Below are 25,812 nucleotides of genomic sequence, written 5' to 3' on the forward strand. Positions count from 1 at the left end.
AGAAAGTGGAAGCTCGTTCCGGGCAGAATGGAAAGGCCAGTGGAGGCTCAGATCTGGGAAATGGGTGGTGGAGGCTGCGGGCCTGGACTGGGGCCAGAGGGAGGGCCTGCCCCAGACGGTAGGCAGTCACAGGACGGTGAGGAAGCCGTGAGGCAGGACCTGTTGGATCTGTTGGTGGAACTGAGCCGCTGTGGACGGAGCTGGTGAGAGCCACCTCCCTTCCCACATGGCAGTGGCTTCTGGATTCTGGAGCGCCTGCTGTGGCCCAGGTCCCCACCAAGCACCGGGCAGAGACGCTGCCCCTGTCTCGAGGGCTTCTCCTCTTGGTCCCTTGAGGACAATGACACTGTCCTGTCTCATACTGCCTTCCCCAGCTGCCCTGTCCTGGAGACCCTGTCGCCCTCCGGGAGGCTGGTCAAGTGTTGCTTGGGCAATTCTAGGTGGGAAGCAGAAAGTGCCCAGGGTGGTTTGTGCTCTGAACTTGCCCTTCCCGCCAGGTTCCAGATTTCATCTTCTACCATGTGCCCTGCCCCCACCGCCCGACTGGCCGGACCAAGGGACAGGAAATAGTTTTCAAAAGAGGCCAAACTAACCTTCAAAAAGCATCAAAGAATGCAGCCCAGAAGGGAGAGACGGGGGCGTCGTGTCGCAACAGAGACCAGGTGGTCAAGGTCAGAGCCACGGGGGTGTCACGGCAACCATGCCGACCCTCAGTGTGGCACCTCTGTGGTCTTCGTCCCCCAGCCCACGTTGCGAGAACATCAGTGGCGGGCACTTTACAAAACACCTGACCAGATTGCTCAGTGCAACCAAGGCAACCACAACCAAGGACACTCTGAGAGACTCAGTCCAGAGGAGTGTAAGGGGACAAGGTGGCTAAATGTCATCTGGGATCCTGGAACCAAAGAGGGACATCAGGAGAGGGAAACTGAGGCAATCTGAATAGAAGACAGCCTTGAGTAACCGACAACGTATCAGTGTTGGCTCGTGGATGGTGATTCACGAATCAGTGAAAAAGATGTGTATGAGGGCTGAGATGGGGGGGTCCCACGGGAGCCCTCCGTGTCAAACCTAAAGCCACCTCTTCCAGCTACATCAGAACACCCCACGGGCAGAGCATTTTCTGGTGACCGCGAGCGCCACCTTGTGGTCACATGGCCACATTGGCCCTGATCAACCTCTGCAGGAAAAAGGTCAGGAAGGCTCAGCCCCATCGTGAGCCAGTTGCCCCTCTGATTCGGAAAGGGAAAAGGTCTGCTTCCTGCCCTGTGGTGGCTCCTAATCCGGGGCAGGGAACAGGCAGGTCACCCACGGGGCTACTTATCAGCACAGTCTGCGCCTTTGCCTTGGGTTGGTCTGAGCTGACAAATCCTGTGGTACTTGGCCCAAGACGTCCTCCTGGGGCAACCAGCTCTATTTCCTGCTGTCCCTCAAACATGCTGGGGTGTGATGAGGCCAGCTGCCCCTTTGTTCCCCAAGAAAAGCTTAGACCTTCCCATGATTTCTTTCCCGTCTGTTGTTAGGAAATTAGGTCCCAGGGTCACCTTAGCTTGACAGCAATGGCAACTGGTGAGTTAAAATGTGTGGTCGCAGTCGGTGAGACCCTGTCCTGGATTTCCCCTCTGGGAGGTGGCCTTCCTCTTCCTTGTGCCCCTCCTCCCCGGCAGCTGCTGTTTTTGACTGGGGTTGCCAAATAAAATCAGGATGCCTAGCGAATTTGAATTTCAGGTAAATAATCACAATCATCTTTTTTTAGTGTAATTATGTCTCATGAAATATTTGGAACTGTTGATGTTAAAATTCATTATTTATCTGAAATAAAACTTAGCTGAACAGCCTGTGTCTTTATTTGTTCCAATTATTTTTTAAATTTTTATTTCTTTTTGGTACCAGGGATTGAACCCAGGGGCACTTAACCACCGAGCCACATCCCAAGCCCTTTTTACCTTTTTAAATTTTGAGTTGGGGTCTTGCTAAGTTGCCAAGGCTGGCTTTCAACTTGAGATCCTCCTGCCTCAGCCTCCTGGGCTGCCAGGATTCCAGGGCTCCACCGACCGGCTTTACTCCAGTTCTTGACCAGCCCAGTTGGGCCCCCTCTGGGTGGTGGCAGGGAAGGTGAGGGGTGGGGCAGAACACCTCTACCTGCCTGGTTCCGGGGAGTGTTGGTCTCTGACAGCTGCTGTTGTCCACAGGCTAGTGACCCAGGGCACACTGAGGCATCCCCCACGGCTCTGTAGGCCGAAGCAGGTGGCCAGGGCTGCACTTCCTCTCCAGGCCGATTCTGGGACCCCTCTGTCTTCACGCAGAGTTCAGCCTCTTCGGTGCCTCCCCCCCTCTGCTTCTGGCTTCCATCTGGATGCCCTTGGGTCTCCTCTCTCCATGAGAAACCCTGTGGTGACAGGGGCCCACCTGAGTACCTGGGACACTCTCACCTCGAGGTCCTTGCTTGCCCATCTCGTCTACAGTCCCTTTTGCCACATGAGCCCACAGTCAGGGTTTTGGGGATCAGGAGATGGACATCTCTGGGGCTGAGCCGCCTCCCACAGGTAGCCAGCTGGCCTCGGGCTGTCTGCGCCTGACCCTGCTGGTTCTGTCTGACCTGGCTCACGGCCATCCCTGCACCCTCTGCACCCGCTCCTGACGGGTCCCCTAGCTGACTGATGCCACTGCTCTGACCGGCGCCTCCCTCTTCACCTGCGTGACGGTCCCTGCAGTCTCTCCTGCTGGGCGTGTGCTACTCTGGGAGGCCCCTTCTGCGTTGGCTCCAAGCACTGTGCCTTCCCGACCCAGGTCCCGCCTGGGCTTGGGGACGGGGGTCCCTTTCCAGGAGCAGATGCTCTGCCCCCGCTGTCGCTCAGCCGCGTCGCACGGACATTGACTGGAGCCTCCTGAGAGGAGCCACCAAGGCCTCCCGCCCCACGGCTCTCGGGGGAAACGGAATTCCAGCCTCTGAATCTCTCCCCAAGCACCCCCATCTCCAGGGCCGGGAGCCTTTCACACCACTGTCCGGAGGGGGGTGGGGTTCAAAACGTTGCGTACTTGCTACGAGGAGTTTTTGGTGAAATTCACCTAAGACAAAATCAGCCCTTTGGAAACGTCCAGTTCAGTGACGCTAGCTCACTCGCGTCGGGGCGCCTCCGCCAGCCAAGAAGCATTCTAACCTCCTCGGACGCCCGCCAGCATTAGCAGGTCCCCCCACTCTTCCTCCCACCCTGGCCCTGGGCTGCCACCGGTCCCCTCTCCCAGGCTTTGCGGGACGGACATGTCACGTGAATGGGGTGGGCACTGAGGGGCCCCTCGCATCCCGTTCCCAGGTTCCTCTGTACTCCCGCCTCTCAGTGCTTCATTCCGCACCTCTGGACCGCCGGGTGTGTCCCGCCGGTGGGGATTCGTACTTGGCTCATTCACCCGATGACAGTTCGGAGTCCACCTTTGGGCCCTGCGCTCCTCCTCCTACGGAGGGGGACACCTGGCTCAGGTGTGGCGTAGGCCTAGAGGAATGCCTGGTCTGGGGTTGCTCGGCTCTTTGAGGAACCGCCAGGCTGTTTCCGGGGTGCTGGTCCAGGATCCTGCTCCCCGCCTCTGCGCGGACACTCCCTATTTCCTTAAGTTCTCGCCATCCTAGTGGGTAGGCGTATGTGTTATCTTTTTTCTTTTCTACTTTGAAATGCTACATATGGTCCAGCATGCTTTGTGCAATTTGCTAACTGTGAGCCACGTGTGGCGATCTGAACCTGAATTAAAACCAATCTAAATTCAATAAAATCAAAACATCTTTCTGCTCCATGTCCGAATGTGGCTCACATAGCACAGTGATGAGGAATCTCTGCCATGAGGATGTTCATGGGGCAGTGCTGGGGGCCCCTCCCTTGGAAGGCAACCTCAACTGTATTTCCTGCTGGGTGATGGCCTCCCTAGCGCTTTGTCAGCCCAAATGGAGGCTCCCTGGATCTTTCCAGAGACTGGCAGTCTGAGCACGCAGAGCGTGTGGGGAGAGACAGTGGCTGCCCGCTGCAGAGGGTGCCTGGCAGACGGCTCAGACCTTCCGTGGAGGTGTCGAAGTTGGACTTTGTGTCACCTGCCAAGCTTGCTAGCAGGGCACCCCCATGGGTGGCAGGGCCAGAAGTCAGGACCCTGGGGAGCAAAGGCGAGATCAGTGCCCAAAGTTGGCATAAACATGGGAACCAGGCCCCAGCACACAGCTGCTGCTTGCGGGGACTCCCAGGGAGCGGCTGGAATAGCACCATGGATGTTGAAAGGGTCTTTGTATGAGAATTTCAAGTCCTTTGAATCTCCCCTGATTCAAAAACCACGGAAGGTGCCTGCTCCAGCAGGTGAGCAGCTGCTTGTTATGGCTAGGTGACGCCACACTAGCAGCTGGCAACACCTCCTCTATATAAACTCCCACACCCCTGCCCTTAGGCCACTACTCCCCTCCCCCGACATCTTCCTCTGCACCCAGATTCCCAGATGCAACTGCAAATGTGCAGAAAGCATGGAGGCTAGAACTTGGGGACTCCTGTGTTCCAGTACCCTGTGTCTTGACCATCAGGAGTCCTGTCTGCAGGCGACAGACACCTATCTGAAGCCAGCAGAGGTGAAGAGTCACTGGTGTACAAGAGGTGGTGTTGGCTGGGCTTATGCATCTGTTTCTCCTGGGACCTTGGCTTCACGGGTCAGAGGGATTTCTCCATGAGGGACCATGTCTTGTGAACGGTTGTCAGTCAGGTCGATAGCCCTCAGGCAGAAAGGGATTCTGTTTTTGTCCCAACCTAAATGGCCAGGAATCATCTGATTGGCAAGCAGCAGGGTGCCTGGGTGCCTCAGAATCAGCTCATGGGTGTCAACCTCACCACAAGTGCAGGCAGACCTCAGCTCCCTGGCTGCCCCTCCTTGTATCCTGCAGGAGGAGTTGGGGCCCTGAGGCTTCACCCATGTCACTGGGGATGGTGGGTCCCCGGCAACCCTTCCTGCCCTAGTCGCAGGAGGGCTGAGCCTGACCAAAGCGCTCCCCAGAGGAGGAGTACTTAGAAATGGCCCGGCTGAGCGTGCGGGCCATTCCCCTGCCTCCAGCATCAGCTGGAGTCCTTTCCTGAGGTCACCTCTTGCAACTGGTGTTTCTGGCCACCCCTTGGTTCTGCAAGGAGACAGGCAGACCTGGCAGGAGCATTGGCCAGGCGCCTACATTCTCCTGGGGAGAAGAAGAAATAGACACAGTGAAACCAAACAGCGCGGAGAGCAGCGAGGGCGACGCCAAGGTGCAAGGAGCCAGGCAGCCCTCCCGGGGTGGCGAGGGCAGCCGGTTCTGGGGGCCAGCAGGCTTCAGTCAGGCTAGGCAGGAATGGGCAGGAGGTGGCCTATTCTGCTCTAGGCACTCTGGCAGCCAGCTGGGGTGGAGTTTACAGAAGGCGACACGCAGGTCCCTGAGACCAGAATAGATGGCAGGTGGATGAGAACGGGGCAGGGCCTGGGGACCTTGCAGTAGAGCCCAAAGGGTTCAGGACCATGGATCTGAGCTTGCCTGGGACGGCTCTGGCGCCTGGGTCAGGGAGCAGCGAGGAGGCAGCGAGGCCGGAGCAGAACAGCAGGAGGAAGGCCCTCTTCCCCACTTCTTTCTCGCCCAGTGCTGGTGCCGTCTTACGGGGCTGGGGTTTTCTCTTCAGACTCCCTTTCCCGGGACTCTGTGATAAACCACCTGCCCTCTGCGTGAGCAGCACCTGGGGAAAAGCTCAGCCCAAGTCCTGCCCCGAGGTGAGCTGCTCTCCGGAGGCGCTTGCTGCTTCCCTCAGTGCAGGGCCTGCTGGGGACTGGCCCCACACGGCCTCCAGGAACCCAGAGCCAGGCGGAGAAGTGATTCCTCGCAACTGAACCAGGTTACACCCAGACGGCATGTGCACTGCAGCAGAAAGAGCCCTGGACACAGGGCCAGGGGTCCCCATGCTCCAGCTGCGTGTCCCTGGAAGTCACTTAACTTCTCTGAACCCTGGTTTCTCCATGATGGGCATAATGGAGTATTTTGGGGCGTCATGAATGTGGCTCTGATTTGCATTAGGACAGGGCATGGAGAGGTGTTGTGCCCTGCGGCTCGAGACCCCACAAAGACCACCAGAGACCACGATCAATGCAAGCAACAAAGAGTCATTTATTGGCAAGTTCGAGCCTGGTCCTCCACGCACTCGGTAACCCGGTGACGCTAAGAGGCCCCGAGCCTTTGTTCAACAGGCCTATTTATAATGAAAGGCAAACTGTTTTACAGTGTTCTTTTTAATTGGCTGACATAAAATTATATACGATGTTATTTTAAGTTCTGAGTCTCCGAGAGGAGTGTTATCATTATCTTTTAAGTTTGCTTTTGCACGGGCAAGGTCAGCTGCCTGGCCTTTACGGATAAGATTCTTTACGGTGAAGATTCTTTGCAGCTTTAATGAGGGGTTGAGGGCAATTAGGGAAGAGCTTCCTACTTACACGGGCCAAGGTTTTTATGAGGGGCTGAGGGCAGTTAGGGAAGAGGCTTTTGTTTACACAGGTGCGGGCTCTTTCTATCTTTACAGAGGCATTAGGCCCTTGACACAATAAAGGAAGATGTCCAGGTGGCCTCAGTTCTCTCAAGACTAGAAATCCTGTTCGTATTTCCCACCCGTTTCTTGCTTATAGCCTGTGCACCTCCAGCTCTCTGGTCTTTATTTTTTCCTTAATTTTCCCATAGCCAAACCCATGAGATCAGAACTTCCCACTCCTTCAGCAGGTGGGGGCTGGGTGATGGAGGAGGAGTGCCCAGGCAGGGCAGTGGGCTCACTGCTGGCTCGTCACCCCTTGCACAGTGGTGGTGTGCCACACGCCTGCGTAAACTGGAAGGACAGTGCTGCCCCTGTGGATCTTACAGCTGTCCCAGCCCAACCTGGGCTGCTCCTCTAGTCTGTCAGGTGCGCTAACCTGGGGCCGCTCACTTGAAGAGGCCAAGAATTTCCACACGGCGGAGCTCAGGTCAAGTTCAGATGAGGCTGCGTGCGAAGGGGCCAGCATCAGGTCTTTGCAAAGTGGACCTCCGGGTTAAGGCGCTCTGGGTCACGATGTCCAGAAACTGCTCGCCAGGAGCCACTCTGGGCTGGAACTCTGGCCACCACTCCAGTCACTGCCACCACAGTCCTCTAGGAGGAGCAGCTGAGTCGTCCCGATCCATAGAATTTCAAACCGCAAATTCCTGGGGGTGACTTTAGAAAGCAGAGTCCTCAGTAGGAAGGCAGCGGTGTCATTCAAGGGGGTCATTATGGAGAAATCAATCCTGCTCCTCTTTTTACCAGCTTTTTGGTTGCTTTTATCTGTCTGTTATCCCAGCTTGGTGAGTGGCCAGGAAGGGTTTTTACAGTCCTCACTGTCCAGAGGGCAAGACAGTATCTGTGGCTCAGTGTGTTAAGCGCTCCATTGGTAGCAGCATGGGGTGGGGGGTGGATTGGTGGAGGCAAGGAGGCCATTACCAAGGTCCAGCCTGAACCACCTGGTCCTTGGGACAAGAAAGGAAGTGAGCAGGTGCAGGTCGTATTTCAGAGGTAAAACAGATTTAGTAACCAAAATAGGGAGAGGAGGAGGAAGCTTCCAATGACTCCAGTCTCTTGTTGGGCTGTGGAAGGTGGTTGGAAGTAAACGGGAGAAGCAGTTTGAGGGAAGGGGCTGATCGGGCTTGCTGAGTGGGAGGTGCCTGTGGAACAGCCTCGCAGAGATGCCAACAACGAATCTATGGGGTCGGAGTCCAGGTGAGCAAACCTGCTGGACATGCAGGTTTGGTGCTCAACACAGGACAGGTGGGAAAGGGTGCGCTCTCAGGAGCATGCATGGGGTAGGAAGAGGGGAAGGAAGAAGCAGGAGGGGCTCCAGTAGAAGCCAGCAGAGCCTGGGAAAAGGTGGGAGGAAGGAATGAGCACCCCAGAAGCCAGGAAAGAACTGATGAGGAGGCAGGAGTGCCACACTCAACCCTGCATGCCAGGGCTCAGTGCCCCCTGGTCAGTGACAGGGTCCCCAGGACAGACTTTCAGTGGGTTTAGGAAATGAGCAGAGGGTGAAGAAATGGAAGCTATGGTGTCAAGACATTTTGGAATGAGGGGTGGTGAAGCTGAAGAAGGGCACGCAGAGGTCGGGGAGTGTTCACCCAAACCGGGCTGTAAGCTCTACTGGGAGGAACTGGTAGGCCAGCCGGGTGGAAGGCGGCCCCGGGAAGGCTCTAGGTCAGGAAGGAACCTCCCTCAGGACCAGAGGGGTGGGGTGTCGAGGACAGGGGGCTCTGTCTTCGGAGGCAAGCGGAGCAGGGTCCTCAGCTGGGTCCCCCTTTGGGTCACTCTCCGGGGCTGTGTTCTGCCCCAGCTCAGCCTCGCTCCGCGCTCAGCTCCCCTGCTCTAGCCCGGCCCGGGCGCCTCTCCTCCCCAGCAGCCCTGTCGGCCCAGGCACTGCCTCTCCACGCTAGCCACGCTCCCATGGCCTGCGGCGGCTCGCTCCTTCCTGGGACCCGGGTCCACGGCGCCCGGCCCCGCCCACAGCGCTGCAGCCGCCATTGGCTGACTTCGTCCCTGGGGCTCCGCCTCCAGATTCCGCTTCTTTGATTGGGGCACTTGACCGCCTTTCAGAACCGTTGCCAGGGAACGGGCCCGGCAGGGGAGACTCCCCAGAGGAAATTCCGCCTGCTGCGGGACCCCCTGGACCCACCGGAAGGCAGGCAAGGTCCGTGCAGGTCGGTGAGCTGAGCTGTAGGCGCGGGCCGGGCTCCGCCGGGGTGCGGAAGAGGGCGGAGCGTGTTCCGAGTGGGCCTGAGCCCAGCCGCTCCTGGGCTGCCCAAGCCTGTCCAGGCCCCCGGAGTGTGCTGGGGGACAGCTCAGAGGGAGGGAGGGCCTCCCGTGTGGTCCTTCTGAGCACAGAACACTGGCCTTCTGCCATCTGTGTAGTCAGATAAGAAGGTCCCCAGAAGTGCCCTCCCATGGTCAAGGCCAGCTGTCCGGAAGGGAGAGCCCTGAGATCATGTGGTCATTGACACAGGAAGGAAGCAGTGCATCTGTGGAGGCAGCAGCGAGTGGGCTATATATGGAGGGTATGGGGGCCAGTTTTCCTGGCTTGTCCGTCACATGGAGCTGATAACCAAAATCATAGCTAAGGGAGAGAAGAAAGTGCTCCCAGGACACAACCCTTTGGGTCCAGGATGGATGGAGGGAAGCCAGCCTTGGGCCAGCAGGAACTCCTTGCTTGTGCTCAAGCTGCCCCTTGCAGAAGAACCTCTGGACTCTGGGGCATAAAGAGGACTTAAAGTTGGTTGGTTCTGATGGTGTGGTTGGAGTGTCCCCAGAGAGGGGACATGGAGAGCCATGTTTGTGGCTTTAAGGATGATGGCGTCTTGGAGGTAGAGGGTTTGAGACTGCCAGCCAGGGTGGAGCCCACTCATGATGACAGGACTGATCCTGAGAAGCTTGCAAAGGAGTCCATAGAGCATCCTGGGACACCGCAGGAAGTGTGCCCAGAAAAGACGCTGCTCATCTACCCAGCCGTCTGCAGTTCCTTAGCGCAGGACTGCTTCCCTTGTTCCCAGCCCGAGACTCAAGGAGCTGCCTCCGCTTGTCTCAGCTATTTCTGTCTTTGCCCTTCCAGTGCCCTGGATTGCTTTATTCAATCCTTTGACCTTGTGTTAAATTATTCACTGATGATTGTGAAAGCACTCCAAGCCTGGCTTCATTCCAGAGCCTGGCCACAGGTACAGGGAATGAAATCCCTCTGCCGTGGATTTCACAGTGAAGAGCAAGATGGGGATCTTCTCTGGATCCAGCATTGGCAAGTGGGAATTTACAGCCAAGGAACGGGTAGGGGTCTGTGGACAGAAAATGACCAGAGGCTATGTCAGGAGTGAAGGGGATTCTGGCTAGCCTGACCTCACTGAGTTCTTGCAGAAGACAGGCCAGGGTGATGGGATGTCACCCAGGGGCTGGTGGAGGATGAAGAACCTGGTTCGCTAGCAGGAATGATGGGCTATAAGGACAGGGTTCTTGTGACAGTTTGGTCAAGTGAGCAATCTGTCACCTATGGGCAGCTAGATCTTCTTCCGTTTTGATTAAGTTTCAAAAATAGCTTAGTGACTTGCCTCTAGTCCTAATTAATACCAAGTGTTGTGATGTGAACTCAGACCTCTGCTTATGTTAGCCACAGATCCTAGAGCCGTTAGAGAGGGGCAGCCGTGTGGATTGGTATCCCACAGGGGGCGCCTTCCTGTTGGCCCCTGCTCAGTGTCCCAGAAGTCATGGCTTCTCACCTTCAGCCTCTGGGCTTTGGGGCTGGATCCCTCTTTGGTGTGAGGGCTGTCCTGTACACTGTAGAATGGTCAGCAGCATCCCAGGCCTCCGCCCGCCAAAGACCAGCAGGACTGTCCTCCCTCAGTTGTGACAAGATCTCTCCCATTATTGTCACATATTCCCTGGGAGAAGAAACCACCTCCAGTTGAGAGGCAGCTGGTACAGTGATCTTAACGAGCTTCTTTCTCTAAGAGGACTTGGTGTGGGTCAGCGTGGCAGGACGGAGGCCAGCCCACATGCCAAGGTGAACCTATGAAAGTGATCGGAGAGCTTGTCTGGGCCTGAAAGTTGGGGAGCTTGCACCTAGACAGGGCCTATCAGAGGCCTTCTTTTCCACTCCAACACTGATGGCAGAGGTTTCTGGCCTGATTAAAGAGGCTGTGGCCGGGAGGGACCAGCTATGGGACCTGCGTGCCATTGCTGTTTCTTTTTTCTTTTTTTAATGTTTTTAGTTGTAGATGGACACAATATCTTTATTTTATTTATTTACTTATACGTGGTGCTGAGGGTGGAACCCAGTGCCTCACACGTGCCAGGCACGCGCTCACCACTGAGCCACAGCCCAGCCCCATTACGGTTTATCGACACAGCCTTGCAGGTTGCCCTGAATTCTTTTGTGATATGCCTCGTCATCAGGGCTCTGTGGGCGCGGGGACAGCCATGCAGGGCACAGGGCTGTGTTCTCCAGCGACTGGTCCCTCCCTCATAGGTCTTTGATTCTAGGCTGCCCGCCTCCTGGAGGCCACACACCGACCTCCCTCTTCCTTGAAGAACCGGTATTGCCAGCAGGGCTGTGCTCTGGGCCCTTCCTGGCTGCTCCTGGTGCTGCCCTGCGCCGGTCTCTAGCTGGTCTGTGGCCTCCCTGGTGGCGCTTACCCGGGCCAGTTCCTTTCTCACAGCCGCTGGGGCCTGGTGAGATCCGGCCAGGCCTGCAGCCTGTGGTCTTCCGACCCCAGAGGAGGAGCGTTTCTAGGAGAGCAGGGAGGCGAGGCAGCAGAGTCCCCTCCCTTGCACCCCTGCCCGCCCACGCCAGACCTCGCCTGCTGACCACCATTTCACCCTGTGCTGTCCCTAGGGACACTGTACACTCTGGTGTGTGGTTTTCCCACGGGCCCATCCCCACCGCTCCAGCTGCCCTCTTCCGGCTCCTGTAGGCAAAGCCTGTGCCAGGCTTTCTCTGGTGGGGCCTGGCACCGACGGCTGGTGAGTACCGTCAGGAGGGCCGTGACCTGGAGGAGGCGGGACTGTGCCTTCTTGTAGCACTCCTCGGTGGGAGGAGGCCTCTTAGCCTCGACCCCTTGGTAGAGGATTCCTTCATTTTGGATGGGGAGGGAGTTTTCCCAGGATTTGGGAACCTGAGGTGTGGTGTGGACCTGGCTCGTTTCTTAAAGGGACTGGAGGTGACATTGGTGCAGGGCTCGTCCCTGCTGCCAGCCTTCCTGGGGCTCAGCTGTTTTCCTCTTGAGGTGGATGTCGTCTGCCTGTGTGCACTGAGTCGCTGCAGTGCCCCATGTGGTGGGCTGTGGACTGCAGAGCTGGGGTCCTGAGCCTGCCCCTCAGCTGGTCAGGTTGTGGGCGGGTGGGTGGCGCTGACCCATGGGGCTCCTGATGCTTGGGGCAGCAAAGCCCCATGGGAACTGGTGTAGGGAAGCCCGGGCTGCTGCTCGGCACCCAGCCAGACTGGCTCTGAGGTGTGCACATGGGGACCCCCAGGGAGGCGGGAACAAGCCATGTCCTGAGAGGGTGGCAGGGAAACGGCACAGGGGCCTGTCACCAGAGGCTCAGATGCTGGCCATGTGGCCGTGGACCCGTCTCTGTTGCGACTCTCAGATCTGAGTGGGGAGTCGGGTGTGGGCTGGGAGGAGCTGTGGTGGGGCTTCGGCTGCCGCGATGGAGGATAAAGCCAGAGGAGGAGACGGGCAGGGCCTGCTCCCTGGTGGGGGCCACAGAGGAGGCGACCTCTGAGCAGAGACGGAGGAACCAGCCTGGGCCGCTTGGTGGAATAGCTTTGGGGTCAGCGGCCCACCTGACCATGGTCATGTTCAGGGGGCAGCATGGCCCAATGGGGCAGGGGAGGGGCTTGCACTGCCTCTTGGCCAGGGCGTCTGGGGGCTGCAGGGAAAGCTGGGACTCTGAGCAGCCTTGGAAACCAAAGGCGAGGCAGGGAGGCCCTGTGAGCCAGATGGAGCAGAGGAGGCCACCCTGGGACCTCCATTCTGATGCCCATGATGCTCCAGGCCACCCTGGGAGCCACCAGAGGCCTTCAGGGCTCAGCCCTGGCCAGAAGCTGTCCTCTCCAGACCTTTCTCTCCTGGTCACCGGGAAGTGCTTGCTCTCCACCCTCCGGGTGAGCGGCGGCCTTCCAGTCTGCAGGGAGACGTGGGAAGCGTGGTGCTCGGGATGAAGGCCCAGCTAGCGATGAAATGTAGCACGCCAGGCACATTTTCACGCATTTGTCATCATGCAGGTTTCCCTAGAGCAACGAGCCAGGCTGCAGGGAGGATTCTAGCACCAGCTTTTTGGTGACTTGGCAAATTCACAACTTTTGAGAAAATCTTGAGCTTCCCCTGTGAGAGGAGAGAAAATAGGAACCTAAAAACACATCTGGCCACACTGTCCTGGTTTATCAGCAGCACAGGCCAGGCTGCGGCCATCTGGCCTCCAGGGCTCCGGGCAGCTTTGCGCCTTGGGGTCTCATCTGCCTCTTGACCGTCGTGAGTGCTGGTATTCACCCCACGAGCAATGTCTGACGTTCCCCTCACTCGTCTGTCCTGCAGGGAGCCCTCCGGGTCCGGCAGAGATGGGGAACAGCAGGAGCCGTGCAGAGCAGGAGTGCTGCCCCCAGTTCCTTCCCGAGGAGCAGGCGGAGGTCGACTCGCTGTTCGATGCCCTGTCGTCGGGCGAGGACAGCTCTGAGCCCTCGCCCAGGTCCTTCTCACTGCGAGCGCTGAAGGCAAGAACGGCAGCCGCACCTGGCGCTGTGTTGGGCGCAGGGGTCTGTGCACCGTGGCCCTGGGCCGGAGGGAGCACTCGGGTCGGCCCTCCGTGAAGAGCCAAGGGCCGTGTGCTGTCCCTGGCTTCTGGGCCGCTCCCTGTCATGTGTTGTCATGTAGAAGCAGCCACTGGCCACATCGAAAGGTCCCCTCCTCATCGCTGAAGTCAGTATAGTCATGTTTGTATGGAAGAAAGGATCTGGGGACTGCTACAGTGTCCGGGGCACTTCTGCCTCCTGCCCCGGAGCCTGTCTCCTGGCCACCCTCCCCAACACAGGGTGGCAGGCTGGGGGACAGGGCTGCCTCAGCGCCTCGGGTGCAGTGTGCCCCGGGATCTGTCAGGGCTTGGATTGTGACGGTGCTCCTCACATATTGAAGCCTCACATTGAGGGTCTCCTTCAGGGAGGTGACACTGGCCTTTCCACGGGACCCCCAGCTGGAGTTCAGGTGCTCAGGCTAGACATCAGTACTTCTGCCCAGGAGGTGGGGAGCGCGGGCCTGCGAGGCCTCCTGGCAGCCTTCCAGAAGAGCGAAAGGCAGCCCACCTGCGTCGGGCCCACCCACACTTGGCAGACGAGGGAGCTGGCCAGGGAGGCTTTGCGGCTGCAGCTGCAGGCGCAGGCCCCCGTGTGTGCCTGTGTCTCTTCTAGACCAGGAGCGCCCCGTGGGCCTGGGCACCCGCAGCTGGAGCCGAGAGGACCAGGGCCAGGAGCTGACCGACTGCACTGGACTAAGGGCTGACCTGAAGACCTGGCCCCTGAGGGTCTGCCGCCCAGGGAGGGCCTAGTTTGCTTTGCATCAGAACCCCGGAAACTGACAGAAACAGCTCCTTCCGAGTGTGACGCGTGGGAGCCGCAGAGGACTGACGCAGTGACGACCAGCACACGCGGCCCTGTTGGAGCTCCACGCCTGTGTTCTTTTCTACTTATTTGTAACCCCTGGTCAAGTTGTGTTTGATGCTGGAGCCAAAAAGAAAAACAGTATTTGCATGATATCATTATTAAGGTTCTGATTAAGAAACTGAAAAGTTTAGTACAAATAATTAAAAATGCATCTTGAGCGCAGAGTTGGGATAGCCGCAGCCTGCCTAGGCGTCCGGAAATACCTAACGCGGAGGCCAATTAGCCCTGCACAGACATGGTGCATAGGCGTGGCAGCTGTCAGGGTCTGACCAAGGTGGTATTCCAGGAGGAGTAACGAGAGGTGACAGCAGAGGCAGGAAAACACGGCCAGCCTGGGAGACTGGAGCGTGGCAGGCAGGACGGGAGCCGAGGGAGGGGTCTGTGAGCCGGGCACTGTCTGCGGGTCCTGGGGAGGAAGCGCAGCTGCTGAGAGCACCATGGTCCCAGCCCCCACGGGGTCCTATTTCCCCGTGACTCCACCAAGTTGAACTTGTGCCTTCTCCAGCCCTTTCTCCTGCTCGTCTCCAACAGAACCACATTGGGGAAGCCCTTCCCCCAGAGATGGTCACCAGACTGTATGACGGCATGCAGAGAGTCAACCCAACAAGGAGGGCACACGGGCCCAGCCAGGGCGTCTCTCAGGAGCAGTTCACGATGTCCATGTCCCACCTGCTGAAAGGCAACTCTGAGGAGAAGAGTCTCATGATTCTGAAGATGATTTCTGCCAAGGAAGGTCCTGTGACAGTCAAAGAACTCCAGCAGGTAGAGAGGACGCGGCCCCCGGGGCCTCCTGAGAGTCTTGGCCTGGGCCGGGGACCTGGGGCAGCGACTCTGCTGAGATGTCCACTCTCGGGGGAAGCCTAGACCTCACAGCCGTTTGGCTGAGGCCAGGACTCCTGGACAAAGGCGATGGCAGGACTTGTAGGCCAGCCAGGTGTGTCCCTAGAAGGATGGGAACCTGTGTGAGTCAGTGACTTCCCCACATTGCAGTCCACCCCATGGGGCCTTAGAGAGGACTGGCCTGCCCCAAAGTGATGTCTTGGGGTCTCGGGTCACAGTGGACAGTTGTTCATGGTTGAATCTTGATCTTCAAGTTTACAGAGGATCTGGTTGGCTCTGTGGAGCACGTGCTGGCCCATAGGCAGGAACTGAGGGGCTGGACCGGGAAGAAGGCCCCCAGGACCCCCACCAGGGTGCAGGCGCTGGCTGCTCACCTGCTGTCTGAGATGAAGCTTCCAGGCAAGTGCCCGAGCATCCTCGCAGAGTGGCCGCGTGGTTGGGGGAGGGGGCAGGCCCTGGGCGTGTCCGAGTGCCTGGAATTCCCGAGACCCGTGCTCCTGCAGAAGCGCTAGTGCACCCCGCCTGGTTACTGACATGGCCAGTTAGAATCCTGCCCCCCACGTCCCCCCTTGGGCAGTCTGGATAAATGCTTCTCAATTTTTTGTGGATCTCCTCAGAACCAGCTTTTGGTTCTATTGATTTTTTGTTTGCATTTTTCTACTATTTCATGCATTTTTGCCCTAGTCTTCTGTTTTCTTCCTTCTATTTGCATTTGGCTTAGGTTTGTTGTCTTTTCCTAATTTTTTAGGGTACGGGGGAGATGACCGATCCGAGATCTCTCTTCCCTGCAGGCAGTGTCAGTGTAGGCAGCTCTGGATTTCCCTCCAAATGCTGCTGTAGCTGCACCCCATGAGTTTTTGGGTTTGTTTCATTCATCTGAGAGTTTTCTAATGTCCCTTTGGCCTAATTTTTTTTTTTTTTTTGGCCTATTGACTATTTAGAAGTGTTCTTTGATTTTGACATGCCATGAATTTCTCAAATTGCCTTTGGCTACTAATTTTAAATTTTATCCCTTCATGGTTGGGGAACATACTTTGTATGATTTATTGAGACATCTTTTCTGGCCTAGAATATGGCCTACTTGGGGTAATGTCCATCATATACTTGAGAAGTATGTATTCTCTCCTATTGTTGGGTGAGAAACAGTATATATTTAAATTTACTTGGGATTTGGAATTTCAATCTCTCTGCAAAGTAGACTTATTTTATGAATATGTTACTCTTTTATTATAAAACCAGATTTTAATTTTACTAAAAATTGGTTTTTCTAGTTTAAAAATAAGTTATGTTTCAAACATTTAGGCAAGGTATTTGGAATGTGGACAGAACAAAAATGTACACATATCAGTATCATATGGGTGAACTATTCATTAGTTTAAAGATAGTAGTTTTTAAAAGAAGAATCATAAAAAGAAAAAACTTAAGTTGTATTTTAAGGAGAAAAAGTTAAATCAAACAAATAAAATTATCCTTAAGATTTCATGTAATAAACAGGTAATGAGAAATACGTTTGAAAACCAGTTTAATTAGGAATGATAGGAGTCTGAAGTGGCATACGAGTTGGTAAGAGGATGACTGAGTAGTCGAGTTTCTACATTTCCTGGCAAGTCAGATGGGCAGGAGTTAGAGGAACACCGTTATTTGAGTTGAGCTTCCCCATTTCCGTAGGTTGGGAGGTTTTCTGTTTTTGCCATGCTGATCGAACCCGGGGCCTTGTGCTCGTAAGGCAAGCACTCTGCCTACTGAGCTGGATCCCCAGCCCTGGGTTGGAAGTTTTAATAGCTGAGGATCCAGGCTTCACTGTGCCAGCGAGTTTAAAACACAGAGGCGCCCCTGGCCCCACTGGAAACCGCACAGGGGCCTTATGGCATTGTGTCCATTGTGCCCAGGGGAAACAGAGGCTGCTTTGTCCCAGGTGTGTCCTGCGACATCACCCTGTCACCTCACTCTGTAGGTGAGAGGACAACAGCATTAGCTGTTCCTGGACCAACTAGAGGGTCCCCGTGAGTGACTGGCTGCCCCCCACCCCACCCTGCCTGGGTAGTGCCCGTCCCCGGTCCTTCTCCTGACCCTTGGGGATGCAACCCTGGTAGGTCCCAGTTGCCGAGGTGCTGGGGACGGGGCCCCCTTGTGAGGGCCTGCTGTGTTGTGGGCCTCTGAGGGGCAGCTTGGTGGGGAAGGAGGAGATAGCAGTCGAAGTCGGGTTGTTGAGATCAGCACTGAAGGAATAAGGCAGGCCCCACGTGAAATTCCAAATTTTCCAGTAGCCGCATTTAAAATAGTAGGAAGAAACAAGTGAAGTTGATTTTAATACGTCCTGAATAGAATCTTGACATGTAATCAATGTAAAAATAGAGCATGGAGCTATTTTTCAGTCTTTTTTGTACCAAGGTTTGAAATTGGGTGTGTCTGGCGCTTAGACTCACCTCCGTTCAGGTGAGCCACCTCTGCGTCCACTCACGCCCGGTCCCCAGCTCCTGGCTTAGTCTGTGTGCTTAGGCGCCAGAAGGTGCTGTACTGGCCCGTGACGCCCATCTCCCTCCCAGATGGCAGCAGGCTGCTGGGGGCTCACTGGCTGGACGGTGCCTGTGACCGAGCCGCGATCGAGGACTGGGTGTTCAGGGTTCCCCACGTGGCCACGTTCCTGAGGGTGGTCGTCCACCAAGGCTTCCTGGTCCTGTGTTCATCCCTCGATCTGGCCACGCTGGTGCCCGAGTGCCAGGTGGGCCACGGGCGGGAGTTGGAGAGCATTCTGGACCTGCTCGCGGTCATCTTCCTCAACTCCTGCCTGACCCGGGAGCAGCGGCACCGCTGGCGCCTGCTCTTCTCCTCGCAGCTCCACGGGCAGAGCTTCTCGCAGCTCTGCGGGCACATCACGCACCAGGGGCCCTGCCTGATGCTCCTCGAGGACCAGGACGGACACGTGTTTGGTGGCTTTGCCTCCTGCTCCTGGGAGGTCAAGCCGCAGTTCCAAGGTGAGCCCTGGAGACCCCTCCTCAGGCAGCACAGCTCTGGGGGAGCGCCTGCTGGCCGCTGCCACACTGGAGGCCGCTGGGCATTGGGGGGCATGGAAGCGCTGCTGGCCAGGCCTTCTCCTGGCTCCTCCAGGTGTCCTGGACACAAGGGGCGTGGCAAGGCCACCACCTCCTGTGGTGCTCTCTGGTGCCTCAGGCCCCCTGGTCCTGGCTGTGGGGTGAGGTAGGCAGGCGGGTGTCCCCGGGCCAGCTTTCAGGCAGGGACACAGAGGCCCAGCCTCACAACCAGGAGAGGCTGGACTGCAGACGTCCAGGAGGGACCTGAGATCCTTCTTTCAGAAGCTTTCAGTTGCTCCCTGGACCGACTGACCCCCTTCCGGCCTCCTCCCTGCTGCGTGTTTGCATGGCTGCTTTGCTTCCGGCCTGTCATTCATTGGAAGTTGGAAGCCGCACGCCTGCTACCAAAGGCTGAGTCCATTCTTCTTCCTGGGAGAACAGCTGAGGGCACCACGCTTGCCCCTGCCCAGGGGTGCTCTCTGCACTCACGGGCGGCCCGCCTGCACCCAGAAGGCCACGTGTCCCACGAGGCCCCACCTCGCCTCACACTCTGGAGCAGAGCTCCTGGAGGCCGGGACGTGTGTGTCTGTGAGTGTCCGTGTATGTCCCTGTGCAGGGTGTGGCAGGGCACCATCCCAGGGAGCTTGGTCAGAGGCCGGCGGCCGTGTCCTTGGGGTTATGGGAGAGAACAGCAGGTGAAGGCTGGTGCCCCTGTCCCCTAGGTCTGGCTGTTTGTAGAATCTGGTTTATTTCTGGGTTCCAGAATGTTCCAGATCTTTAATCTAGTTCTGGGACTGGTGGCAATGCTGTATGCCGATGTTCTTGCACATGGGCTTTTCTGGAAGTGACAGCCTGAGGCCTGCACGCCCACCTCCCCGCCTTAGCGGCTCAGGGAGCCCAGGTTGCGTTGCCTGGCTGCAGCTCGGGCTCTGCGTTAGGACATGAACAGGCCGAGAGTCGACCATAGATGAGACTCCGCTGCCTCCAGCGCCCAGAGGACTTCAGGTCGGCTCTGCTGGTCTCAGAGGTCCACACACACCAACCCTGTCCTGCTACAGTGGGCGTGAAGGGCCTGTGGGTGGCCCGTGGTGGGAACGTGGAACGTTGACGGGCCACCCTTTCAAACGCGACCTCGTTCTGCTCTGGAACATGGGGAGGAAGCTCCAGCTGAGGCGGCCTAGGCCTGCGGTGGCCGGCCCTGGTTTAGGTCACCTTCAGAGGCTGTGTCCCCTTGTGCTCCAGGCTCAGGGAGAAGCGGCCGGGCGGGGCTTCTTTGGGTGCGTTCTGTGGTGCGGTTGGAAAGACCCCAGGCTTGGGTGGAGCAGACAGGCCTGGTCCCTGCTCCGGCCCTTGGCGAGGTACTCACTCTCTGGGCTTCAGTTCCCAGAAGCCCGTGACAGTCACATACCGGCTGTGTCCGTGGCACAGCTGGACGCCTAGTGGTGAGCATCCTCCATTACCCAGCAGTAGAACCTCCCCGTGACCTGGAGGCCCCAGTGTCCATGCGGCTTTCCTGCTGCCAGCAGGCCCCAGCTGGACCAGGTGGGGCCCACTGCAGCGTGGGCCCACGCTGTGGCCTGTCACCTCCCCTAGCAGGCCCAGTAAGTGTTGGTTAAAGAACAGCTTTAGGACCACAGAACAAAGTGACGCCCCTCTGAAGCCCAGGGCCCAGGGGCAGGGGAGGGGGTGAGCGGGGACCGCGCAGTTCCTGGTGTCCACGGTCCTCTGCCCTCGGCTGCTGACACAGGGCCTCTGTCCAGGATGGCCCTTCTGAGTGTGGCCAGGTGACTCTCCAGATTGACCACCCTTCTTCCCCATCTGGACACCCACAGGCGCTCAGGGGACCCATGGCCCCTGCTGTGCCCCAGGCTCGTCCCCGCGTGGGGCCCTTCCTCCAAGAGTGGTGTGGCCCCACATCTCCAGCACATCCTTCTCACCTTGCAGGCCGCTGATGCTCTGCCCGAGAGCCACCTGACCCCGACCATGGGGCCCATGGTCTGTCTGGGTTGGAGGTTGGGGTGTTGCTTGCTTGCACTCTGCCTGCTCAAGGACGTCCTTGTCCCCATGGTCCCCTGGACCCTGGACGCCCCCTGTTGTTGTCCACGTTCTTCCTGTGACCCCTCCCACCCCATGGGCAGCCAACTCCAGGCTCCGTGTGCTTCTTCCTCCCTCGGCCGAGGTGGATGGTTTGACGGTCATGGGCGTTTCTGGGGCCCTGTGTCCAGGCACAGTCCTTGGGCTCAGCACTGGGATGGAGCAGGCAGATCGGGGTGGTCCTCACCAGTGTTCCCAGTGGGTGAGGCAGGGGCTTCACCCGCCTCCGGTGCTGCGGGCTGGTGGAGGGCAGGAGCCCTGGACTGAGGACCCGTCACTTCCAAGGCTGTTTAATCAGTCAATCAATTTATTGGTCCTGGGGATGGAACCCAGGGCACAAACCACCGAGCCGCATCCCCAGCCCTTTTCATGTTTATTTAGAGACAGGGTCTCGCTTTGTTGCGAAGTGCCTCACTAAGTTGCTGAGGCTGGCTTTGAGCTCGCAATCCTCCTGCCTCGGCCTCCCAAGCCGCTGGGATTACAGGCATGCGCTACTGCACCCGGCCAGTGCTTCTTCAAGTGGACAGTGTGCTCACACCTGTGCCCTTGGATGATAGTAGATACCAGTTCTCACTGTCCTTCCCCTTCCCAGCTGCCCTGCTCTGTGAGGTACTCTGTCTGTAGCTTCTCTGTCTCCAGGGTGGTGGTCTTTTAGGTGGGGGATGGCCGATGCCCCATCATACACACACTCTGGCAGGCTGGGCAGTGTCCTGCAGTGCCACCTGTCCCCTGCTCCTAAGTTCTGAGGAGGCTTGTGCATCCAACTCTGTGACCCTGGATGACCTGAACCAATTCTGGCCAACGGTGGGCAGAGTTCCTACCTGGGATCCCCCTGGCAGGAGCTAAAAGATGTCCCCAAAGCAGAAGTCATGATCCTATTCACTGCCAGTCCAATCCCTTGGCCCCCAGCCCAGCCCCCTGGGTCCCCAGGCAGCTGTGCAGGGTCTGGACTCACCGTCTGATCCCTGAGAGGCCAATTGCTGGGCGTGTGGCAGTCTCGGGCTCTCGAGGGTGGCCAAGGTCTTTCCTGTGGTGTCTGCTCTTGGTGTCCAGCTCAGACAGTGACCCAGTTTACATGGCTCTGTCACCTCCAGGGGATGACCGGTGCTTCCTGTTCTCCATCTCCCCCAGCATGGCCGTGTACGAGCACACGGGCTACAATGACCACTTCATGTACTTGAACTGCGGGCAGCAGACCATCCCCAATGGACTGGTGAGCAGGGAGCAGGGAGGGTGGGGTCCGTCCTGATGCTTGCAGACACGCTATCTCCTCCGCCAGCACCAGTACCTGGTGGCGTTTGCTTCTCGCATGCACTGTGTCCGTCCGTCTGTCCCCAGCCTCAGGAGTGGGAGGGAGCAGCCACTCAGGCCAGTGCCTCAGGGAAGGCTATGGCCTCTGGGGCCTTTCAGTGGTGTGTGCAAATGGTGAATTCAGCCTCTTTTCCAGGCTCCCACGGTGGACCAGGCAGGTGGCAGAACTGTCACTAGGAGCCCAGCCAGGCTGGGGGACCCCATGCTGGGGTCCTGGGCAGTTGGGCTGGCTGGCGGCTCATGAGACAGCACGTGGGGCTCAAACTGAGGTGGCCGAGGCTCCTGGCTGGTCCTTGCTTCAGTGTGCTGATCAACGGCAGAAAGAAGTAGCAGAGGGGGAGGCCGAGGGTGGAGGCCAAGTGGGCACAGGCAGGCCATGGGCCAGATGCGTTCCGTACAGATGTTCAGCTTGGCCTAAGAGCCATGTCTTCAGCCAGTCTCCCTTCTCTGCTTGCAGAGCCCAGAGCTGAGGAGCCTGTCCCCTGTCCCCTTGAGGTTCCTTTCCAAGCTGCTGCCAGGGGCGGTGCAGGAACATGACTAGGCCACCAGCGTTTAAGCCCCAAACACCTTGGGCTTCAGTTTTAGGGACTGCCAGTCACGGTGCCAGGGGCCGAAGGCACTAAGAGTCGAACAGACTCAAGCTGGGCCCTCCTCTTGCCCCAAAGCAGAACGAGGGCACGCTACCCATTCCACCTGGGACCAGGGAAGGGACTCGATGGCGGTGCGCCAAGGTTGACATGCAGGCAGTGGCACCGCGAGGTGGAGGGCAGGGTTTGGGCACCCACTCTGGCTGCCCCCTTCTCTGCCCTACAGCCCTACACCCTGGGCTGTTCCTGCCTGGAGGGTGAGGAGTCAGGGACCTGGGCCTGGCTTGCAGCATCGCCCGCACTCACCTCTGCCCCCGATTGAGCAGCCAGGGGCTCTGGGCTGAGGAGCGTCTTCACGGCTTCTGGTCCCGTGCCTCGGCACGGCGGAACCAGGGAGCTGTGGGGCAGCACTGGGGACATCAGCGACTGCTGTGGCGATGGGCGGGGCACTTCAATGGCAGCGCTGATATATTCAGTCTAGAAAAGACGACTGCCTTGGGTCCCCTCCCCTCCACGCTGGGCGTCCTGAGAGGGGCCGGTCCGGCCCTGAGGAGCCGCTGATGCCCCGGGGGCTTCCTTTGCAGGGCATGGGAGGGCAGCACCATTACTTTGGGCTTTGGGTAGATGCTGACTTCGGGAAGGGACACAGCAAGGCCAAGCCCACGTGCACCACCTACAACAGCCCGCAGCTGTCCGCCAAGGAGAACTTCCTGTTTGACAAGATGGAGGTGTGGGCCGTGGGAGACCCCTCGGAGTCGCAGCTGGTGAGTGCCGGGACCTTGAACGTGGGCCTCTCCATTTTCTTGCTCGATCCCTCTGCTCCTGTACGTGGAGGTCAGTGGTCCCGCTTCCTTTCTGGGGATGCTGCAGGCGCGTGGCAGCTGGGTTTTAGCGCTCTCCTGGGAAGCGGGGCCCTGCCTGGGGTGTGCACCTGGGTGGCCCTTTGCCCTCCCCACCTGTCTGCAAGACCAGGAGGCCTGGGTTCCTTGTGGCTCCCTGGTTCTGCCTGGTTGGGTCCTCTGCACCCCGGTGAGCTGAACAGGGGCGGGAAACCACTGCTCCGTCCCAGTTCTTGGGAGCTGCTCACCTCGCTACACGTCATGACCACCCTCTCCCCTACTCCCCAAGGTCCAGGGCAAAAAGAGCATCCTCGACATTGACCTGGAGGCCAAGGCCCTGCTGGAGATCAGTGGGCGGACTCGCCACAGCGAAGGGATCTGGGAGGCCCAGGTCACCACCAGTGAGGAGGACGCCTAGGCAGCGGGGCTTCTAGAGCTTGGACGCAAACGCCCTGGACGCAGCGCACTTGGCCTTCCCAGGGTGGAGTGCGGGGGCCTCGGACCTGCCTGCCCACGCTGGCCCAACTCCATGGAGCCACACGGCTCACCTAGACCCCCTGGATGGGCTTCAGCAGAGCACCCTGTGCCAAGATGATCCTTCTGCTGCCACAGATGGATCGGGAGGTCATCTCCCAGAAATCCCAAGTGTCAGATCAGCAAGTCAGTCCTAGACTTTGTTCATGTCTCATCAATGAAATCCCAAGACACAGACATTTGGAACTCCGCTGGAACTAGGGATTATTGGGATGTGACTTCTTGTCATGCTGGACTTCCACCACTGGCCACCTGGCCTCTGCTCAGGCCATCCTAATTAGTGCCTTGATGGTCCACTTGACTGGTAAAGGACGGACGTTTGGACGAGAATCTTGGTGTTTGTGGGAACAGCTTCCTCTGCCGTGGAATTCGTGCTTTTATACGAAGAGCCTGCTGTGGGGAGGTCGCTGGAGTGTAGGGGACGCGGCCCTTGGTGGCGGGGGACCTCGCTGCGTGTCAGGGCTCTGCCTCTGGCTTTCCCACACAGACCTGCACAGTGAGCGATGGGAAAAGTGGGGGTTCGCAGAGACGCCAGGTGGCAGCTCTGTTGCTAACCCAAATGTGGGAGACCCTTGGGGTCCTGAGTCTGGAGCCACCCGTAAGTCAGCGGTGAGTGACACCCCGGGCTGCTGAGTTGAGGCCTCCAGGCACCGACCGTGTCCCAGCCCCAGTGTCACCCCCGGTGGGGCGCTGCCCCAGGGGATGGCGGGGCGTTGCAGGCTGGCCTTACACTCCGGTGTGCTCCATGCTGCGGATGACGAGGGTGGGCACAGCTGCCTCCCTCCTCTCCCCTCCGACGGGGGCTGCACAGCTGCACGGGGGTGAGCGGGTGCTGCTGAGGCCCCTCCTCCTAACAGCAGCCATGAGCTCCGAGCGCCCCAGGGACGGTCCCCTTTGTGTCTGGCAGGGCTGCAGGAGCTGCGGCCCTTTGGTACACAGCCTGCCTGGATTAAAAGCCATACTGAACTGAGCTGTTTGCACTTCGCGGATTCCCTGTTCCCCCAGGGGCTGCGGGCCTTCCGCTGAACCCCACCCTAAGGCAGAGGCCTCGTCGATCAGCCTCAGAAAGTCCCTCAGTGCACAAAGGGTGCAGCGTGACCCACAGGGACTCGCTCCCTGTCGTCCTCTTCCTAAGGAGCCAGTTTTCAGTGGCTTGTGGGGCATTCCCTGGTCTTCCTGAGAGGACAGTCCCTACCACAGATCCCAAGAGCTAGGTCCCCAGTGGTCACTTTGTTTTGGATTTTTAAAAAATACACAGTTAAATACCTCAGCAGGTCTACAGGGGTGCACCTGGATGCCCGTCACTGCTGCCGGGGCTGCCACACCGCGCACCCCTTGCTTCTTGACCTTGTGCCTGTCCTCCCTGGGGGGACAGGTGGGGATATAACCGCTTCCCAGGGCAGCACCCCTACACCAAGGAGGGCACCCAGCAGTCTGGGGGAGCAGCAGCCTCTGCAGGAGGTGGGGGTCGCCCGAGTGCTCACAAAGCCTCGCCTCCAGCTTCTGGGCACAAAGCCGTTGGCGCGTCAGCGGGGCTGGGCCTGACCACGCCAGGGCCTGAGGAACTCATGGTCTTGTTTGATCAGATGTGGAGCGTTAGGGTTTGGGTGTGAGGGTCCCCCAGGAGCTCGTGTGCGACGTAGGACGTTCAGAGTGAAGTGATCAGTGGTCAGTCCATTGGACAGATCGATAATCCCAACGGATTAATGGGTGGTGCCTGGAGGCAGGGAGAGCCTGGCCGGAGGAAGCAGGTCCCCGGGGCGACTGGGTTGGCCCTGCCTGCTCAGACTGCAGAGCTGCCTGCTTCCTGGCTGTCATGAACTGCGCCGCCCGCCCTCCTCACCGCGCCCTTCCGCCAGGACGCTCTGCCTCGTTCGGGCCCAGAGTGTGGAGTCAGCCGACCGCAGACTGAACCCCTGACCCCGTGAGCCAAGTGAGTTTTCCTCCTTGACCTCGTTCTTGCCAGGTCCTTTGGTCACAGTGATGGAAAGCCACACAGGTCAGATGAAGAACTCAGACTGGTGAGGGCCGCAGGTCTCCCTACAAGTGAGGACCGCACACAGCCCAGAAAGTGCTAGAAGGAAGAGGTAAAGCAATGTATTATTTGTATGAAAAAGTCGCATGTGTACAAAGTTACGTGTGCACAGGAGGGACGTGTGGCAGCAGTGAGTCCTCTGGCCTCAGGCAGAACCTCCGATGGTCCTCCCAGGACGGGCCACTGCTGAACAGAACGTCACCCACAGTTCGTCCCTCACCCTCGTGCCTCTAACAGGCCCACCCCGGGTCCCCATCTTCTCCGCCTGTGTCTTTGGCTGCTCCTGCCCCTGCAGCACGCGGTGCGGAAGGCTGTGGCGGGTGTCC

General features: G+C 58.3%; 1 protein-coding gene across 2 annotated transcripts; it reads left to right on the plus strand.

Annotated features, from left to right (window-relative positions):
- The first annotated feature begins 8,583 nt into the window (after window positions 1-8,583).
- Window positions 8,584-25,082, plus strand: MEAK7 (MTOR associated protein, eak-7 homolog). 2 transcript variants are annotated; one of them, XM_079117344.1, is made up of 9 exons: window positions 8,584-8,709; window positions 11,395-11,522; window positions 13,097-13,272; window positions 14,746-14,976; window positions 15,309-15,453; window positions 17,601-18,029; window positions 21,275-21,393; window positions 22,663-22,842; window positions 23,207-25,081. In XM_079117344.1, exons 3-9 carry the CDS (start codon window positions 13,120-13,122, stop codon window positions 23,333-23,335), a joined length of 1,386 nt encoding a protein of 461 aa, XP_078973470.1. In that variant the 5' UTR covers window positions 8,584-8,709; window positions 11,395-11,522; window positions 13,097-13,119; the 3' UTR covers window positions 23,336-25,081. The 2 variants fall into 2 exon arrangements, with proteins under 2 accessions (XP_078973470.1, XP_078973469.1); XM_079117343.1 differs by lacking the exons at window positions 8,584-8,709; window positions 11,395-11,522; window positions 13,097-13,272 and having other exon boundaries at window positions 13,845-14,976; window positions 22,703-22,842; window positions 23,207-25,082.
- The last annotated feature ends 730 nt before the right edge of the window (window positions 25,083-25,812 follow it).

The sequence above is a fragment of the Sciurus vulgaris genome (genome assembly GCF_902686455.1).
Source record: "Sciurus vulgaris genome assembly, chromosome: 17".
NCBI lineage: Eukaryota > Metazoa > Chordata > Mammalia > Rodentia > Sciuridae > Sciurus > Sciurus vulgaris.

What these genes read in the sequence shown, in the direction of transcription:
- MEAK7 (XM_079117344.1), top strand. Translation starts at nt 13,120, where the DNA reads ATGGGGAACAGCAGGAGCCGTGCAGAGCAGGAGTGCTGCCCCCAGTTC. An exon ending in CAGTCAAAGAACTCCAGCAG is followed by an intron (nt 14,977 to 15,308) that starts GTAGAGAGGACG and finishes TTGATCTTCAAG; the next exon opens with TTTACAGAGGATCTGGTTGG. An exon ending in ACCCCTCGGAGTCGCAGCTG is followed by an intron (nt 22,843 to 23,206) that starts GTGAGTGCCGGG and finishes CTACTCCCCAAG; the next exon opens with GTCCAGGGCAAAAAGAGCAT.